General features: G+C 37.6%; 1 protein-coding gene across 1 annotated transcript; it reads left to right on the top strand.

Annotated features, from left to right (window-relative positions):
* The first annotated feature begins 197 nt into the window (after positions 1-197).
* Positions 198-18,765, top strand: ARL9 (ADP ribosylation factor like GTPase 9). The gene is made up of 4 exons (XM_027057245.2): positions 198-1,088; positions 4,416-4,578; positions 7,222-7,397; positions 18,474-18,765. Exons 1-4 carry the CDS (start codon positions 828-830, stop codon positions 18,651-18,653), a joined length of 780 nt encoding a protein of 259 aa, XP_026913046.1. The 5' UTR covers positions 198-827; the 3' UTR covers positions 18,654-18,765.
* Positions 18,766-20,656: the final 1,891 nt, after the last annotated feature.

Here is a 20,656-nt window from a genome sequence, read left to right as displayed (position 1 = left end):
CGACTATTTTTGTTTAGTTGTAGTTTTAATACCCAGCATTACTGGTATCCGTGATCCCGGCCGACTACTAATTTAATCTTCAGAATTCTTTTTTAGGCGACATGTGTCAGGAATTTAAAACAAGGGAACCGTTCACTTTCTCTTTCCTTAAGCATCCTGGATAGCAGCCTCTGGACACTCCTAGTGTAGTTAACAGGGGGCCGGGAAGATAAAAACTTGACTTTTCAGGCTTATGGTTACTGGCTTGGAGAGTCACGGAATCTGCTGGGACGCTGGTTCCCTTAAGCGATCTCCCGACGGGAGACACTTAGGCCTTAGGCCGGGCTACTCTGGAGTGGTGAGGTAGAGGTGAGACGCTGGAATCTGGGCCAGCTTGGAAGGCTTTTCTGAGACACTGTGTCCCAGCATAAGGGAATCCTGCCATAGTGCGACCTGCCGAGGAAGTGTCGCGGATGGGATGGTAGGGTGGAGGCTTTTCCTATGCAGATGATCGGCCCCACGGGTCTCCCAACTCCCGTGGCTGGTCCTCCCCACTCCTCTGGGTTTAAAGCTTCCCCTAGCTTCCCGGCCATCTCCTCCCCTCCCCCAGCCCCTGGTTCGGCGAATCTGCTGCGCGGCGGACCCCGCTAGTGGGCGCGAGATGCCCGGCGGCAGCCTACGCGCCGGGAGACTGGCCCCGGCCGCACAGTGACCGCGAGTGTTTCTACGCTGCGTGGACCTACGTCTCTACCCTGAGTCCGCCTCGGGGGCCACACCTGCCGGGATCCAGAATCCAGGCTCCAGCGCGCGGGCGCGCGGAAGGAGGGAAAGAAATTAGGACGGTGGAGATGGAGAGGGGGAAGGGGAAGGAGCCAGAGAAAGAAAAAATTCGGGAAAAAGGAAAGGAGGAGAAAGAGAAAAAGGAGGTGGAGAAGGAGAAAATTAAGGGAAAAGAAAAGGGGAAAGAGACAGGGAAGGAGGAGAAAAATAAGTGTAGAGAGGAGGAAAAGAAAGAGCGGGAGACCGAGAAAGAGAAGGAACAACTTGAGGGAAAAGACAAAGAGAAGAAGGATAACAACGCCTTGACGAAGCCCCCGCTGGAGCCTCTGGTAAGGGGCCGGTGCCTCGGACCCGCTCCCCAAGGCCATTATTGGCGGTCAGGCCCGAGCGCCGCTGGCTCTGTTACGTCCGAGGCCCCGACCGGGGGGAGGGAATCCGGTCTCCTTGGGCATTTTAATCTGTGGATGGGAGGGGGTGTGCCAAGCTTCGCCGGACCCATCGCTACCCCTTTTCCCCCGTCACCTGCCTCACCCTCACGGCTAACTAACCCTGCCGCTGCGCCCCACCCCTCTTCGGGTCTAGCGTTGAGGAAGAAGAGGTCCTGGTTGGTCTTCACGGGGCCGGAACAGCCCTTCTTGGGCCCCATCTCCGTCCAGCGCTCAGCACTGGCGCACCCGCCGCCTACAGCACAGAAACCAGACCGCACCCTCGCCGCGCGCGGGCTCTCCAACCTAGTCCTTCCCGTTGAACACATTCTTTGTCAGAAAGTGTAGGGTCCCTGAATTCGTGCTGGGTGTGTTTTAGGGCTAGACCTTCTCCGTGGTTACAATAAAAATTGTTTTCAAACTACTAGCGCCCAGAAGGGATGGTCACAAAGTTTTAACTGAGAGGTCTCAGAAACCAGGCGCTGCAATCACAAAAGAACAAATACCTATGATTCTACTTATATGAGGTACCTAGAGTGGTCAAAATCATATAGAGTAGAACTGATGATTGCCTGGGGCTGAGGGCTGGGAGAGTGGGGAGCTAGTCATGACTACCGAGTTTGAGTTTTGCAAGATGAAGAGCATTATGAATGTAGTTAATACCACTGAATTGTATGCTTAATAATGGTTAAGATGGTAAATTTTATGTGAATTTTGCCACAGTTAAAAAATTGAGGAGGGGGGCGGGTAGGATAAAAAGGAAAAGCAAACATTAAACCCAGCTCAATGGACTTCTGTTCCTGGAGTTCCTGAGCTCACAGGCGCTTTTCTGGTTCTAAACAATTTGAATTATTAACTGAGATTTGATCTCTGGTAAAACACAGACTATTATAGATTCAAATATAAAAGGAATGACTTTTGATAGGGAACAGAGGTGTTCAAAATCACAAATTGTGTCCGAACTCTTGGTTTACATTAATCCCAGCTTTCCTTAAGAGATTAGATAAACATGAGGAAGCATGTATTTTAGCATGCATTTTGCTAAAATAAGGTAAAATGTAAAGCATCAGTGACTGCTGAATTTCTAGAAAGGATGGGCGTAGGGACAGTGATGTGGTTGGAAAGAGTAGGGAACTGTTTTAATTTACACTTCCATAGGATCTCAGATACCATTAATTTAGTACCACTGAGAAAGAAAAAAAAATGCTGCCAATCAAAACATGACATACCATGAATTGTAAAATCCTCATTTCAGAGATGTTAAAATGTGGGAGGGAAAAATGCATCTTGGAATTGATGAAATATGTTGGGGTAGCCTTGAGCATGGGGCCATTTGTGGAGGCAATAAGGGAGACACAATCCACACCCTACAGCCATTTATTCCTTACCATGACACTCCCAGAATGACACTATAACATTTAGATGCAGATGTGAGGCAACATGAATGAAGGTAGGAAATAACTATGGAAATACTATTTGCTATAAGAGCCATCAAGAATTAACTCCAAAAACATGTACTTCGTCTTCTTTTTTAAATTTTTAAAAATGTTTATTCATTTTTGAGAGAGACAGAGACAGAGCGTGAGTGGGGGAGGGGAAGAGAAAGAGGGAGTCACAGAATCCTAAACAGGCTCCCGTCTCTGAGTGCAGAACCCTTGCCAGCTTGAACCCACAAACCGTGAGATCATGACCTGAGCAGAAGTTGGTCGCTCAACTGACTGAGCCACCCAGGCACCCCAACATGTATTTGTCTCATTCTGGTATTCGGGAGACAGTTTTGATAAATCATGCTCTGTACAAGACCCTATTAGATCAGATCTTAAAACATCTTACTTTCACATAGATCTTATTTTTTAAAAAAAGAAAAATAGGAACAGTGAAAAAAATTCACTTTTTTTCCAGAAACCCAGTCTAAATCTAATGTCAACATTTAGTATTTGAATACAAATGTAAATGATTATTTCCACACCAGTGCCATTGAAGACAATTACTGGTGTTTTTGTGCATGAGAAACTTCTTCAGCAGGCTGTTTGGGAAATAGAATTGAATTCTTATAAGCAATCTTGCAGTATTGTTGGTCATTTACTACTGATCACATTAAATTTTGCACCCTAATAGCCACTTTTATGAGCACTCTTAACTTTGTCTTCATACCAGTCTGCAATGCTTGTCTCTCAGTCACTTGTCATAAAAATTTTTAAGGCTGGTATGTTGGTGGAATGCTTCTTTCTAAAGTTTGTGTCAAGTTCAACAGGTTTTAATGTCAGGTTTTAAAATAAATGTTTGTGATTGGAACCGTTTTTTTTTTTAATATTTAAAAAAAAATTTTTTTTAACGTTTATTTATTTTTGAGACAGAGAGAGACAAAGCATGAACGGGGGAGGGTCAGGGAGAGGGAGACATAGAATCTGAAACAGGCTCTAGGCTCTGAGCTGTCAGCACAGAGCCCGACACAGGGCTCGAACTCATGGACCGCGAGATCATGACCTGAGCCGAAGTCGGACGCTTAACCGACTGAGCCACCCAGGCACCCCTGGAACTGGTTTAACAATTTCTATAACCTTAGCCTTTTCATTTAATCATAATACTTATCTTAAAGAGTATAAGAAGGGAACTTTGCTCTAAAGTCGTCTAATCTAGTGATCCAATTGGGAAAACAAAACAGATCCGTAATAAGAAAACTTAGATGCTTACTTGCTGAATGGCACAGTCAGTACATGAACCATAGAGATCCCTAGATCTCAAACAGACTGAATTCTGGTGCAATCCCCAGTGGACATGAACTCAAGAAGCAAAATGAAGTGTGAAAATTGATCCTGTGATCTACGGCACTTCCTATAAATCCTGATCTACATAAAGTCTATATTTGATAGATTGACCAGGAGTTGGGGGATGGAAGGGTGTGGTGTGATTAATACCACATAACTAATAGCAGATTATAAAAAACAAACTGATTGGCACAGTTTGTTCTAGACATATTAATTTTTTTAAGTAAACTCTACACCCAGCGTGGGGCTTGAACTCACGACCCCAAGACTAAGAGTCCTGTCCTCTACCAACTGAGCTCAGCCGGGTTCCCCTAGATATATTAAATTTTTTGTGAAGTTTTGCTCTGGTTTACAGTTCCACAATTATCATCGGGTCCTACCACAGGCAGGCACACTGCCAGGAGCCAGGAAAACGAGGCCCTGGTCACATGGGTTTATTGTTTTGTCTTTTTTTTTTCCACAGGAAAAAAATAAGCAGATCCTTGTGTTGGGCCTGGATGGAGCAGGAAAGACCAGTGTTCTCCACTCTCTAGCTTTAAACAAAGTCCAGCACAGTGTGGCACCCACCCAAGGTTTCAATGCAGTATGCATCAACACTGAAGATAGCCAAATGGAATTCCTAGAGAGTAAGCCTTCTTTCTTATTAGTAAACAGGAGAGGTTCATTTTGTTATACCTTAAGCCAGACATACTATTAGCAACATTGCATCTGTATGAAAAGTAACACTGGGTCAGATTTTCCTATACTTTTAGAATGCATATATAGTTTAATAGTGCAGTGGAGGGACAGGGGGAATCACTTTCTTTTCTTTTTATTTTCTCCATTTTACAGTGCTGGTATAAGAGGAAGCTGAAAGGAAAGTTATAGCACCCCCTCCTATAACAGCCTCTCTCCTCCCTTACTACCTCTAATAAACATGCAGTCTAGGCAAATAAAGTGTACTTCCTTCTCTGCAAATGCAACTATAAACAAGCCTTAAACCTCTTTTTGTAACCAGATGGCAGCCCAGAAGTCTCTACTCTAAAGTAATTCTGGAGTCACCGCTTCTCTAAATATTGCTGTTCCCCAAAGTTGCATAGATTCTCTTCTCTTTACACTCTCTCCTTGGATGATTTCATCCATCCTATTGGCCTTAAATATCATCCCTCTGCTAATGAATCCCAGATTTATCCATCCAGCCCAAACATATCCAGATGTCACCTGACCTTTCCACCTAGATATCTAATTGGCCTCTCAAACCTAAAATGGTCAAAACTAAGTGCTTGATTTATCTCCATATCTGTTCCTTTCCCTATAATCTACTGGTCAGTAAATGGCCCCTCACCTATCATGTTGCTCAAGCCGGAAAACTAGGGGTCACCCTTGATTTCTCCTTATGCAGCCTCACCTCTAGTCCACAAATAAAACACTATGAATTTTTCTACCTCTAAAACAAATCCTGAATTCATCAGTTATATCCTTTCGTACTGCACCTATTTGAGTTGGAACCTATACTGTCTCTTACTTAGATTACTGCCATCACCTTTTTTATTTTTGCTTTCAGCCAGTTACAAAAAGAAAATGTGGGCCAGGAAATTGGTAAATGTGTAGGCAGATCTTTCAGCTAACAACATTATTAGGAATAGAGTTTTCAATTTATTAAGAAGCTATAGGAGAAATAATAACTTTAACCAAATATATAGCTAAGAAAATAGTCTCAAAGTATGAAACGTGAAAAGGAAGGAAGGAAGGGAGGAAAAGAGAGGAAGATTCCAACCAGGGGGAGAAAAGGACGTACGCTACCATTGGAGTGAGGGACTTCAACATATTGTCAATTATTAATAGGATCAAAACTAGAAAAAAATCAGAAAAGATACACAAAATTTGAACATAATCAATAAGTTTCATCCAATGGACAATATAAGATTGTCCAATTAGACAATTTTAGCTACATCCCAAACCTAAAATACATGTTCTTCTGAAACACTCATGGAACATTTACCGAAATTGACCACTTCATGGACCATACAGCAAGTCTTAACAAATTTTTCAGAGAAGGGGCATCATACAAACCATGTTCTTTGACTACATTGCAATTAAATTAGAAGTTAATAACAAAAAAGATAAAAATCCCCTATATAGATGAGATGTCATGACGTCACATACACAAAAAAAGAACAACCCAAATGTTCATTCATGCTTAAGTATGTTAAAACCACGTGAATAACTTAGAAGATTACAGAACATTCTTTTAAAAAATTAATAACACGAAATACTTTACAGAATTAGCCTAGCTCTATAAAAGGAAAACAAAAGAAAGGCAAATCAAGACCCTTTCCCAGTGGTATTTTAAATGTTTTTGTTAAATTCCTAAAACAGGGGTCTTCAAACTACTAACTTCTGTTGTAGTGTGGAAGCAGCCACAGACAATATGTGAACAAATCCACATGTCTGTGTTCTGATAAAGCTTTATTTGTAGGCACTGAAATCCAAATGTGATATAATGTTCATATTATGAAATGTTATTCTTTCTTTCTTTTTTTTTCCTGAAATTTAAAAGTGTAAAATCCATTCTTTCTTCATGGGCTATACAAAAATAGGCGTTGGGCCAGATTTAAACTGTGGGCCATAGTTTGCCAACCTCTCTTCTAGGAGAAAAACAAAAACTAAGTTCGCTCTCTATATATTATTATCATTACTAGTAAGTTTCTTCTGGAAAGAATCAGCAGAATGAAATAATCCAAAGGCATTTTTTTTCTGAGGCAAGTATTCCTTAATGTTCACAGGATCATATTAACTCTTAGTGCAATGTTAAGAGAGAAATTAGTTCTGGGATTTTGACAAAGGAAAAAGATTGTGCAAATGAGGCTGGCCAGTGAATTCAGTCCATCTAAAACTTATTTTAGAGGAAGGTGTGTTTTAACCCACCACCCTGAGTTATTTTAGTAGCCTACTCCCATTTTCTGAGTTTAACAGATAGGATGGCTGTGGCCCCTGGGGTCGCTATGTTTACGGATCGGAAGGCATCCTCTGTAGTATCTACTGTCTTTATGCTGATCCTTTATGTTCCAGAATGATTGAACCACTTGTGGAGGGTAAATATTCCCACCAACCATTTCCCTAGTAACAGCTCTCTGGTCATTCTCTGAATTGGGTACACTCTAACACAGTGGTGTTTTATCAAAACATCTGTCCAGTGTTGGGATATTATCTAAAAGTATCTTTTCTGGCACCTCAGTGGACACTTCTGCAATGTTTTTGGTGTCTTCTTTCTCCACTATTCTGTATAGTTGGCGGCAGTGAACCTTTCCGTTCCTATTGGGAAATGTACCTGTCCAGAGGATTGCTGCTGATCTTTGTGGTAGATTCAGCAGATCACAACAGATTACCTGAAGCCAAGAAACACCTTCATCAATTAATTGGAACAAACCCAATCCTTCCTCTGGTTGTGTTTGCAAACAAACAGGTAAAAATCTGTGCAAATATAAGTGGTATTCAATAGCTTTATTGTCAATGAAAGAAATAGAAATGTCTACTTTTAATAGCTAGATATTTAACAATATGCTGTATATTCAGTTTAGTTTATACTTATTAGATCTTCTGGATTATAAACTCCTTGAGAATAAAGACCATTATTCATCTTTGTGTCCCTCAGAATACTTAGTATACTGTACATAGTAGAAATTCAAAAAATATGTGTTGAATTTAATTTCAATAAACATTTACTGATGGTTGAATTGGTTTCAACAAAATATTTGAGGGACTACCATATATAAAGAAATAGTTTGTTTTAGATGAATTAACCTGACCTGAATTTATTTCTCACATATACATTATAGATATTAAACTACTATGGAGAAATTGGAACCCTTGTATAATGTCATTGGGAATGTAAAATGGTGCAGCCACTATAGAAAACAGTATGACAGTTCCTTAAAAAATTAAAAATATAACACCCATATGATCCACCAATTCCACTTCTGAGTACATACTCAAAAGAATTGAAAGCGGGAACTCAAACAAATACTTGTACATCCATATTCACAGCAGAATTATTCACAATGCCAAAAGGTAGAAGCAAACCAAGTGTTCTTCCATGGATGAATGGATAAACAAAATGTGATATATACACACAATGGGATATCATTCAGCATTAAAACAGGAAATTCTGGTACATTTTATTACATGGATGACCCTTGAGGACAATGTGGTAAATGAAAGAAGCCAGTCACAAAACAACAAACACTGTGTGATTCCACTTTTACGAGGTACCTAGAGTAGTTAAATTCATAGACACAGATAGTAGATTAGAGGTTACTAGGGAATGGGAGGAGAGGAGATGGTGGAGTTATTGTTTAATGGACACAGGTTTATATTGATGATGGTTGCCTTGAGTTGGGGGAGGGAGAAATGGGGAGTTATTGTGCTGTGAGTAGAGAGTTTCAGTTTTGCAAAGTGAAAAGACTTCTGGAGGTGGATTGTTGAACAAAATGTGACTGTACTGAAGTGTACACTTAAAAATGGTTAAAATGGTAAATTTTGTTATGTGTATTTTACCATAATGAAATCAGTTTTAAAAAATTGAACATCTATAGCATTATAATACTAAAGCCCCTCTCTCAATTGCTAAGGTTGCCAATCATTAGAGAACTTGATCCTCCCACTGCTTCTAAGGGTGAATGTTTATGAAAGTAAACTAAGTAATTACAAATGATGACCTAAAGTAGGAGCCTATGTTACAGTCCAGTGTAGAAGCTACTTCAGAATTTTTTTTTGAGAGAGACAGAGAGGGGGAGAGAGAGAGAGAGAGAGAGAGAGAGAGAGAGAGAGAGAGAGAGAAAGAGAATGCATGTAGCAGGGGCAGAGAGAGAGGAAGAGAGAGAAAATGGGCATTTGGGTTATTTCCAATTTTTTATTGGTATTTAAAGTGCTACAGTGAATCTCAATGTATGTGTTTCCTTATAGATACATATCAACATTTCTCTAGTGCATATACTTTAAAGAGGAATTGCTGGTTTTTCAGATTTGTACATACTCGGTTTTCCTAGATCTTACTTACCAAGCTGTTTTTCCCAAAGATACTGCACCAATTTATTCTTCCACCAACGGAATATGACAGTTTTTGCAGCTACATATCCCTCTCAGTACTTGGTATTGTCAAACTTTTTCATTTTTACCAATCTGATGGGGCTGAAATTTTATCCCGTTATTCTAATTTGCATTTCCTTAGTTACTAGTGAGCTTGAACATCTTTTCAGATGTGCATTGGTTATTAGTTTCAAATTCGTTTCATTCTTTGAAGCTAATTTCTACGTCTGTGAATTGTCTTTTAATATCTTTTCACAAATTCCTATTAGGGTGTTCATCTTTTCCTATTTGAGTTGTAGAAATCTTTCATATCTTTTGAGAAAATAATCCTTTGTTACTTCTGTGCATTACAAATATCTTCTCCAGCAACCTGCTGGCTATTATTTTACTTTGCTTATGGTTCTCTTTTTTATACATAGCTTTCCATTTATTTTTTAAACCACCACATTAAAAATTGTTATTTTAATTCTAGTATAGTTAATAGTGTTATATTACTTTCAGGTGTATAATGTAGCGATTCAGTAGTTCTATATGTTACTCAGTGCTCATCAAGATAAGTATACTCTTTAATCCCCTTCACCTATTTCACCCATCCCCCCACCCATCCACCTCCCCTCTAGTAACTGTTCTCTATAGTTAAGAGTCTGGTTTTTGGTATGTCTCTTTTTCTTTCCTTTGTTTCTTCCATATCTTAAATTCCACATATGAGTGAAACATATGGTATTTTTCATTCTCTGACTGGCTTATTTTACTTAGCATTATGCTCTCTAGATCCATCCATGTTTCTGCAAATGGCAAGATTTCATTCTTTTTATGGCTAAATAGTAATAACAATGATAATAATAATAATAATAATAAATACACACACACACACACACACACACACACACACACCCAATGGAATATTCTTTATGCCACATCTTCTTTAGCCTGTCATCTATTGATGGACACTTGAGTTGCTTTCATAGTTTTACAATTGTAAATAATACTGCAGTAAACACAGGGGTAATTGGTATTTTTATATTTTGGTGGGAAATTACCCAGTAGTGTGATTACTGGATTATAGGGTAGTTCTTTTTTTTTTTTTTTTTTTTTTGTAAGTAAACTCTATACCCAGTGTGGGGACCAAACTCTCGACCTTGAGATCAAGAGTCGCATGCTCTACTGACTGAGCCAGCCAGACGTGCCGGGGTAGTTCTATTTTTATTCTTTTGAGGAACCTCCATACTATTTTCTACAGTGGCTGCACCAGTTTGCATCCCCACCAACAGTGCATGAGGGTTCCTTTTTCTCCACATCTTCGCTAACACTTGTTATTTCTTGTGGTTTTGATTTTAGCCATTCTGACAGGTGTGAGGTAATATTGTGGTTTTGATTTGCATTTGCCTGATGGTGAGTAGTGTTGAGCATCTTTTCATGTGTCTTTTGGCCATATGTATGTCTTCTTTGGAGAAATGTCTGTTCACGTGTTCTGCCCATTTTTTAATTGTATTATTTGTTTTTCTTGGTGTTGAGTTGCATAAGTTTTTTTTATATATTTTGGATACTAACCCTTTATCAGATATGTTACTTCTCCCATTCAGTAGTTGTCTTTTATTTTTGTTGCTTGTTTAGTTTTTTTTAGTTTTCGTTTGTTTTTAGCTTTCAGGGAATTTTTGTTTTTTGTTTGGTTTTTGGTTTTTGTTTTGGTTTGTTTGTTTGTTTGTTTGTTTGTTTTGCTGTGCAGAAGCTTTTTATTTTCATGTAGTCCCAACAGTTTATTTTTGCTTTTGTTTCCCTTGCCTCAGTGAAATATCTAGAAAGATGTTGCTACAGCCAATGTCAGAGATATTATTGCCTGTGCTCTCTTCTAGGATTTTTATGGTTTCAGGTCTCACATTTAGGTCCTTAATCCATTTTGAGTTTGTTTTTGTGTGTTGTTTAAGAAAATGGTCCAGTTTCATTCTTTTGCATGTTGCTGTCCAGTTTTCCCAACACCATTTGTTGAAGACACTTTTTCCCATTGCATATCCTTGCCTTTTTTGTCTCTAAGATGGATTAACCATATAATTGTGAGTTTATTTCTGGGTTTTCTAACTCTGTTCTATTGATCTCTGTTTTTGTGCCAGTACCATACTGTTTTGATTACTACAGTTTTGTAGTATAACTTGATGTCTGGAATTGTGCTGCCTCTACTTTGGTTTTTCTTTTTCAAGATGGCTTTGGCTATATGGGGTCTTTTGTGGTTACATACACATTTTAGGATTGTCTTGTCTAGCTCTGTGAAAAATGCTGGTGGTATATGATAGGGATTGCATTAAATGTGTAGATTGCTTTGAGTAGTATAGATATTTTAACAATATGTGTTCTTCTAATACATGAGCATGGGATGTCCTTCCATTTCATTGTGTTGTCTTCAGTTTCTTTCATCAATGTTTTATAGTCTTCTTTTTTTAAAAAAAATTTTTAAATGTTTTTATTTATTTTTGAGACAGAGAGAGACAGAGCATGAACAGGGGAAGGGCAGAGAGAGAGGGAGACACAGAATCTGAAGCAGGCTCCAGGTTCTGAGCTGTCAGCACAGAGCCTGACGCGGGGCTCAAACTCACAGACTGTGAGATCATGACCTGAGCTGAAGTTGGACGCTTAACTGACTGAGCCAACCAGGTGCCCCAATGTTTTATAGTTTTCAGAGTACTGGTCTTTTACCTCCTTGGTTAGGTTTATTCCCAGGTATTTTATTATTTTTGGTGCAATTGTAAATGGAATTGTTTCCTTAATTTCTCTTTCTGCTGCTTCATTATTAGTGTCTAAGAAATGCAACAGATTTCTGTACATTGACTTTGTATCCTGTGACTTTACTGAACTCATTTATCAGTTCTAGCAGTTTTTTGGTGGAGTCTTTTGGGTTTTCTATGTATAGTATCATGTCATCTGCAAACAGGGAAAGCTTTACTTCTTCCTTACCAATTTGGATGCCTTTTATTTCTTTTTCCTGGATGATTGCTGTGGCTAGGACTTCCAGTACTATAGAATGAACATCCCTGTCTTATTCCTTTTTTCCCCCAAGATTTATTTATTTATTTGTTTGTTTTGGGGGGGGGGGGCACAAGTGAGCACGGAGCAGAGAGAGAGAGAGGGAGAAAGAGAGAGAGAGAAGCAGGGTTCACCTGAAGCGGGGCTTGTGCTCACCCAAACTGGGGCTCAAGTTCACCCGAATCGGGGCTCAAGCTTACCTGATGGGGGGCTCGTGCTCACCCGAAGTGGCACTCAAATTCGCAAATCGTGAGATCATGACCTGAGCCCAAGTCAGATGTTTAACTGACTGAGCCATCTAGGTGCCCCATCCTTGTCTTATTCCTGACCTTAAGGGAGAAGCTCTCAGTTTTTTCCCATTGAGTATGATGTTAGCTGTGGGTTTTTCATATGATTATATGGCCTTTATTATGTTGAGGTATGTTCTCTCTAAAACTACTTTGTGGAGGGAGTGGGGGTTATCATGAATGGATGTTGCACTTTGTCCACTGCTTTTTCTGCATCTACTGAAATGATTACATGGTTTTTATCCTTTCTCTTATTGCTGTGATGTATCACATTGATTGATTTGCAAATATTGAACCACTCTTGCATCCCAGGAATAAATCCTACTTGATTATGGTGAATAATTTTTTTAATATATTATTGGATTCGGTTTGCTAATATTTTGTTGCAGATTTTTGCATCTATGTTCATCAGAGATATTGGCTTGTAGTTCTCCTTTTTTGTGGTGTCTTGCTCTGGTTTTGGTGTTGGGTAATTCTGGCCTTATAGAATGAATTTGGAAGTTTTTCTTCCTCTTCTATTTTCTGAAATAGTTCAAGAAAAACAGATATTAACTCTTCTTTAAATGTTTGGTAGAATTCACCTGCAAAGACTTCGAGTCCTGGACTTTTGTTTGTTGGGAGTTTTTTGATTATTGATTTGATTTTAATTGCTGGAAATTGGTCTGTTCAAACTTTATTTTTCTTTCGGATTCAGTTTTGGGAGGTTATATGTTTCTAGGAATTTATCCATTTCTTGTAGGTTGTCCAATTTGTTGGCATACAATTTTTAATTATATTCTTTTATAATCATTTGTATTTCTGTGGTATTGGTTGATATTTTTCCTTTTTTGTTTCTGATTTTGCTCCTTTGAGTGCTCTCTCTCTCTCTCTATTTATTTTTTATTTTTTGATGAACCCAGCTAGAGGTTTATCAATTTTGTCGATCTTTTCAAAAAATCAGCTCCTAGTTTCATTGATCTGTTCTGTTGGGTTTTTTTTTTTTTAGTTTCTATATCATTTATTTCTGCTCTAATCTTTATTACTTCCTTCCTTCTGCTGGTTTGAGGTTTTGTTTCATCTTCTTTTTGTAGCTCTTTTAGGTATATTGTTAAGTTGTTTATCTGGGAATTTTCTTGCTTCTTGAGGTAGACTTGTATTACTATAAACTTCCCTCTTAAAACCACTTTTGTTGTATCCCAAAGATTTTGGACCATTGCGGTTTTGTTTTCATTTTTCTGCATGTAATTTTTATTCCTTGGTTGACCTCTTCATTGTTTATTAGCATGTTATTTATCCTCCATGTATTTGTGCTCTTTCCAGTTTTTTTCTTATGGTTCATTTCTAGTTTCATAGTGTAGTGGTCAGAAAAGATGCATGGTTTAAGTTCAGTCTTTTTGTATTTGTTGAGATTTGTTTTGTGGGTTGATATGTAATCTGTTCTGGAGAATGTTCCATGTGCACTTGAAAAGGATGTGTATTCTGCTGTTTTAGGATGGAATTTTCTGAATATATCTGTTAAATCCATCTAGTCTAGTGTGTCATTCAAAGCCAGTGTTTCCTTGTTGCTTTTCTATTTGGATCATCTGTCCATTGATGTAAGTGGGGTGTTAAAGTCCCCTTATTATTATATTACTACTGATTATTTCCTTTATGTTTGTTATTAACTGTTTATTGTATTTGGGTATTTCATGTTGGGTGCATAAATATTTACAATTGTTATATCTTCTTGTTGGATTGTCCCCTTTATTATTATGTCATGTCCTTCTTTGTCTCTTGTTACAGTCTTTGGACACCTGTGTGGTTCAGTCAGTTAAGCATCCAACTTTTGGTTTTGGCTCAGGTTATGATCTCACGGTTTTTGAGTTCAAGCCACGGTTTGGGCTCCACACTGACAACGCGGAGCATGCTTGGGATTCTCTCTCTCCCCTCTCTCTCTGCCCCTCCCCACCCTCTCTCTTTCAAACTAAATAAATAAACTTAAAAAAATTCTTTATGAAGTCTACAGTAAGTAGATGTAAGTATTGCTACCTCAGCTTTCTTTTGACATCCATATGCATGATAAATATTTCTCCATCCCTTCACTTTTCAGTATGCATGTGTCTTTAGGTCTAAAATGAGCCTCTTTTTAAAATTTTTAAAGTAAGCTCTACATCCAATGTGGGGCTTGAACTCATGACCCCAAAATCAAGAGTCATGTGCTCTACTGACAGAGCCAGCCAGGCACCCCTGAAATGAATCTCTTGTAGCCAGTATATATATGGGTCTTGTTTTTTAATCTATTCCATCACTCTGTGTCTTTTGATCAGAGCATTTAGTTCATGCTAATTATTGATAGGTTTGTATTTATTGCCATTTTGTTACTTGTTTTGTGGTTGTTTTTGTAGCTCTTCTCTGATCCTTTCCTCTGTTGTTCTTTTCTCTCACGGTTTGCTGGCTTTCTTTAGTGATATATTTGCATTTCTTTTTCTTTAATTTTTGCATATCTATTATTGATTTTTGATTTGTGGTTACCATTATGTTATATATAATACCTACATATAGCATTCTGTATAATAAGTTGATGGTCACTTAAGTTTGAAACCATTCTTTACTCTTCTCCCCACATTTTAGGTATATGGTACCATACTTTACATCCTTTTATTTTTTTTATTCCTTGACTGATTTTTACATATATACTTATTTGTATTGCTTTTGTGCTTCCTACTTTTCTTACTGTTACTTACGGTCTTTTCACTTAAATAGAGTCCCCTTTAACATTTCTTGTAGGACTGGTTCAGTGGTCATGAACTGTTTTAGCTTTTTTTATCAGAGAAACTCTTTATCTCTCCTATTCTAAATGGTAGCCTTGCTGGATACAATATTCTTGGCTGCAGATTTTTTTCCTTTTAGCCCTTTGAATATATCATGCCCCTCCCTTCTGGCCTGCAAAGTTTCTGCAGAAAAATCTGATAGCCTTATGGGATTTCCTTGTATGTAACTGTCTTCTTTTCTTCTGCTGCTTTTATTTTTTCTTAATGTTTATTTGTTTATGAGAGAGAGAGGAGAGAGAGAGAGCATGTAAGCAGGGGAGGGGCAGAGAGAGAGGGAAACAGAGAATCCCAAGCAGGCTCCACACTGTCAGCGCAAAGTCCATTGCAGGGTTCAAACACATGAACCATGAGATCATGACCCGAGCTGAAATCAACAGTCAGACATTCAACCAACTGAGCCACCTAGGCACCTCTTTCTTGCTGCTTTTAAAATTCTCTCTTTACCACTACTTTTTGCCATATTTATTACTATGTTTCTTGATGTGGACCTCCTTGGGTTGATTTCATTGAGGGATCTCTGTGCCTCTTGGATCTGAATATCTGTTTTCTTGCCTAGATTAAGGAGGTTTTCAGCTATTATTTCTTTGAATAAGTTTTCTGTCCCCTCTTCTCTCTGTTCTTTTGGGATCCCCATAATGTGAATATTATTACCCTTGATGGAGCCACTGAGCTCCCTACATCTGTTTTCATTTTGCATATATTTTTCTCACCTGTATAGTTTTCCATTTCAAATAGTCTATTTTATCAATGCTTTCCTTTGTGGTTTGTATCTCTTATCTTCGTCAAATTGAATAAACAGAGCCATTTTTAAACAGTCAAATTTATAACTTTTACTGGGGCTTAGTAATGAAAGATTTGGATATTTGAGTTAAGTTTTGGATATTAAGGCATCTTTGGTTTAGTTTAAGGCATCTTTGTTGATATTCCTTTGCCAAAGTAGTCTATGCTTTTAGATGACTCATTGGTTCAAGTTATTATATAAGGATTTTTAAAAAGTCATCTTACTATTTTTACTTTTTGAGTGATGGCCTCTATTCTATTAATGCACAGTTATGCAAGTATGGAATAAACCTGGGGTTTATCCCTGATGTGCTTTTTGTTTTTAACAGATGGTGACTTTTATTTTATTTATTATTTTTTAAGTTTATTTATTATTTTTTTAAGTAAACTCTATGTCCAACGTGGGGGCTCAAACTTATGACCCCAAGATCAAGAGTTGCATGCTCTACTGACTGAGCCCTATCCCTGATGTGCTTTTATCATTACAAAGAGCTCCTCTTTTTATCCAACACTCTCCTCATATATATTCTTCCTCTCCAATTCTGTCAGTGAATTTATTAACTTAAGACATTGTCCACATGTTACTGGATCCATTAACACTGTTTAAAAAGTCACTGCAGGGTCTAAAACTAAATGAATTCTGGTTTCAGGCAGGCACTATATTGGGGTGACCAACATTTAGAAATGTAATAAATTCCAGCCAGATACTACCAGAAACATTTTTTTAGATATGTCTCCTGAGGCAAGGCAAACAAAAGCCAAAATAAACTATTGGGACTACACCAGAATAAAAAAGAACCCATCAACACAGCAAAGGAATCCATCAACAAAATGAAAAGATAAATACTGATTGGGAAAAGGTATTTGCAAATGATATATTTGATGAGGACTTTATATGCAAAATATATAAAGAACTTACACAATTCAACACACACAAAAAACAAATAATGCAATGAAAACATAGGCAAAAGACATGAACAGACATTTCTCTGAAGAAGACATACAAATAGCCAACAGACCCATGAAAATATGCTCAACATCACTCATAATCAAGGGAATACAAATCAAAATCACATTGAGATATCATCTCACATCTGGCAGAATGACTAGAACCAAAACTGTAAGAAATAATAAGTGTTGGTCAGGGTGTGGAGAAAAAAGGACCCTTGTGCACTGTTGGCAGGAAAATAAATTGGTGCCAGCACTGTGGAAACAGTATGGCAGGTCCAGGTTATCAAAAAATTAAAAACAGAAATACCATATGATCCAGTGATTCCACTATGAGTGTTTACCCAAAGAGAACTTAAACACTTAAATGGGTGATGGGTATTAAGGAGGACACTTGTTATGATGAGCACTGGGTGTTATATATATAAGTGATAAATCACTAAATTGTACTCCTGAAACCAATATTACACTATATGTTAACTAGAATGTAAATAAAAGTTTGAAAAATAAATAATAAGAAATAAAACTAAAACACCAATTTGAAAAGGTATATGCACTCCTATGTTTATTGCAGCATTATTTACAATAATCAAGATATGGAAGCAACCTAAGTGTCCATCTGTAGGTAAACAAGTAAAGAAGATGTAGTATATACATACATATTTTGGAATATTACCATAAAAAAAGAATGAGATCTTGCCATTTGTGACAATAGGGATGACCTAGAGGGCATTATGCTAAGTGAAATGAGTCAGACAGAGAAAGAAGAATACCATATGATTTCACTTACATGCAGAATATGGCAACAAAAGAACAAATACAAAAAGCAGAAATAGACCCATAAATACAAGGAGATGGGCAAAAAGGAATGAAGGGGAATAGGAGGTACAGGTTTTCAGTTACAGAATAAATAAGTCACAGTGATGAAAGATACAGCACAGGGAATGTAATTAATGGTATTGTAATAGCATTGTATGGTGACAGATGGTAGCTACACTTGTGGTGAGCATTGAATAACACGTTGAGTTGTCAAATTACTATGTTGTACACCTAAAACTAGTGTAACATTGTGTGTCAACTATACCTCAATAAAAAAAATAAAATAATTCATCCTATTGAATATAATTTTGGGCAAATAAAAAAGAAATGGAAAAAAAACAAAAAAAAAGCAGATTGACTGCAGTGCTTAGAAAACTGATTAAGATGTTATAAAGGCTTAACTTCATTCCAAAAATTTTTTTTGATGATAGCTCATAAATACTGGTATAATCCTGCTACCTGTTTTTTTTTTTTCTTTTCTTTTCTTTTCTTTTCTTTTCTTTTCTTTTCCTTTCTTTTCCTTTCTTTCTTTTTTAAGTAATCGCTATATCCAGTGTGGGGCTTGAACTCATGACCCCAAGATCAAGAGTTGCATGCTCTACCAACTAAGCCAGGCAAGCACCCCATTGCTGGTATAATGCTGATTAAAATCTTTATATTCGGACAACCACTGAAGTCATAATAATGGGGTCACAATATCCTCCACATTAAAATGGAGGTGGGATCATTGAGAGCAATGAAAGTAATACATTTTTCTATCCAAAAGGATTGCAAAATAACTAGTTTTTTCCTTTCCTTTTTCTATTCGGGATGAAGGATCTTGAAACAGCCTATCGTATTACAGATATCCACGAAGCTTTGGCATTGTCTGAGGTGGGAAATGACAGGAAGATGTTCTTGTTTGGAACACAAGTGACTGAAAATGGCTCAGAAATACCCTCCGTCATGCAAGATGCCAAAGACTTGATTGCACACCTGGCTGCAGATATGCAGTGACCGAGCCTGGGCCCACTGTGCAGCTCTCAATCTAAATGTCACCAAGGAGTGTTAAGTGACAGGTTTGAAGCCACAGGTTTCCACTGTCGAATAAAAAATAAGCCACTTTCTATTTTCTCAGTGTGTGACATATATACAAAGATAATGTTAATTGATTAAGAGTGTCTCTGTGTTTAGATTTTGAACTTTAAAAATATTGGTAAAATAATATATTTGGGGGATTTGGATTTTTCCTCAACAAAATTAAAGTGAACATTAGTGAGCATTCAAACCATTTGTGGTTTTTCAATGACATGAGATTTATATGAAAATATTTTAATAAAGTTCCTCTTTTCAAGGAAAAATCTAGGTGTCTTTTTTTAAGTAGATTAATTTAACACTGTAAGGAAAGAAATGTCAGGATAGGGCAGTAAGAAAAGTAAGCACTATCAAATTACATGGAAATATAAATTAACAACATTCAGAAAGATTTAGGAAATGCTTCTCTTTTAGGAGCCTGATATACTAGATGATGAACACTGTGAAGATTTTATTTCTATTTTATTATTTTTTAAGTTTATTTATTCATTTTGAGAGAGAGAATCCCAAGCAGGTTCTGCATGCTGTCAGTGCAGAACCTGACATCGGACTCCATCTCACAAACTGTGAGATCATGACCTGAGCTGAAACCAAGAGTTGGACACCCAGGTGCCCCAGAATTTGATTTTTAAATACTTGACGTTTTGCTTTTATATATAGGTAAGCTTTCTTTACCAGAAATATTTTGCAATAACTCTGTTTACCTACAAACATGATAAAACCCAACTTTTGACTATAGTATCTTGTCTTGATTTAACAAACAAAAAGATTTCAGTTTCCAGTCAGCATGTAAGAAGCTCAGAAGCCACCATTCCATTCTAACAATGAGTGAAAAGCTAAACACACTGACAAATCAAAAACTCTTCTAGGATCCATTAGAGAGATGAGGATACAGGGCAAATTGCTGCCCTTGAGATTGGAGAAACTGGTATGAGAATACAGAGAATAATAATTTATTGGAGCAGAGACTCATGAGTGGAAACTACCTGTGAGAACCAGTGCCAGGGTAGGAAAACCAGAACTATAACTGACAAATTGCTGGAGGCTCAGATGGACTGAGAGTTAAAAATTCAGGGTATCCAGTCATAGTGGGGTCCCTACAATTTTGCGACATTTATCTCCAGGAGCTTGATGAGATTCCCACAGCAAATATCAGAGAAAAATCTCCCAGTGCTTCCAGCGGAGGGAAAAAGGAACCACTTTAAAATGTACCAAAACACTCTATTTTTATGAATAAGGCCTGCCCTCAAGGGAAACTAGTTAACCAGACCCTAACCTCTGGAGTATTATGAAACCCTAACCTCAGGAAGAGAAATACTCAACTCCAGCCCATTCTAGCCATCTTGTCCCACATAAACAAAGAAAAAAACAAAGACACACATGTGAAATTCACAGTCCAGAGGTACAGGCTCACTAAAAGACTGAGACCAATCATAGGACTATAGAACACTTCTCCTCCCCCAGCCCCCAACTCACCACCACATCATTAAAGTTCTGTTTATAGCAGTTTCTTTTACTTAATTCATTATGCCTGCATATCAAGGAAAAATTACAAGACATACTATAAGGCAAAAAATATAGAAGAGACATCAACCATATTCAGCATCAGAACCACACTCAGATAGGGCAGAGATGTTGAGATTATCAGAACAGGAATTTAAAACAATTATGATTAATGTGATTAATGTGCTAAGAGTACTAATAGCATACAAAATCAGATTGGCTACATAAGCAGAGATGAAAATTTTAAGAACCAACGAGAAATCCTAGAGATTAAAACAAAAACAACTACTGTAACTGAAATGAAGAATGTCTTTGAAGAGCTTATAAGTAGACTAGACACAGCTGAGCAAAGAATCTCTTGAATTTGAGATATTTCAGTAGAAACCTCCAAAAATGAAAAGAAAAAAAAAGACAAAGAAAAA

The sequence above is a fragment of the Acinonyx jubatus genome, chromosome B1, assembly GCF_027475565.1.
Source record: "Acinonyx jubatus isolate Ajub_Pintada_27869175 chromosome B1, VMU_Ajub_asm_v1.0, whole genome shotgun sequence".
NCBI lineage: Eukaryota > Metazoa > Chordata > Mammalia > Carnivora > Felidae > Acinonyx > Acinonyx jubatus.
This window is presented reverse-complemented; position numbering and strand designations above follow the sequence as displayed.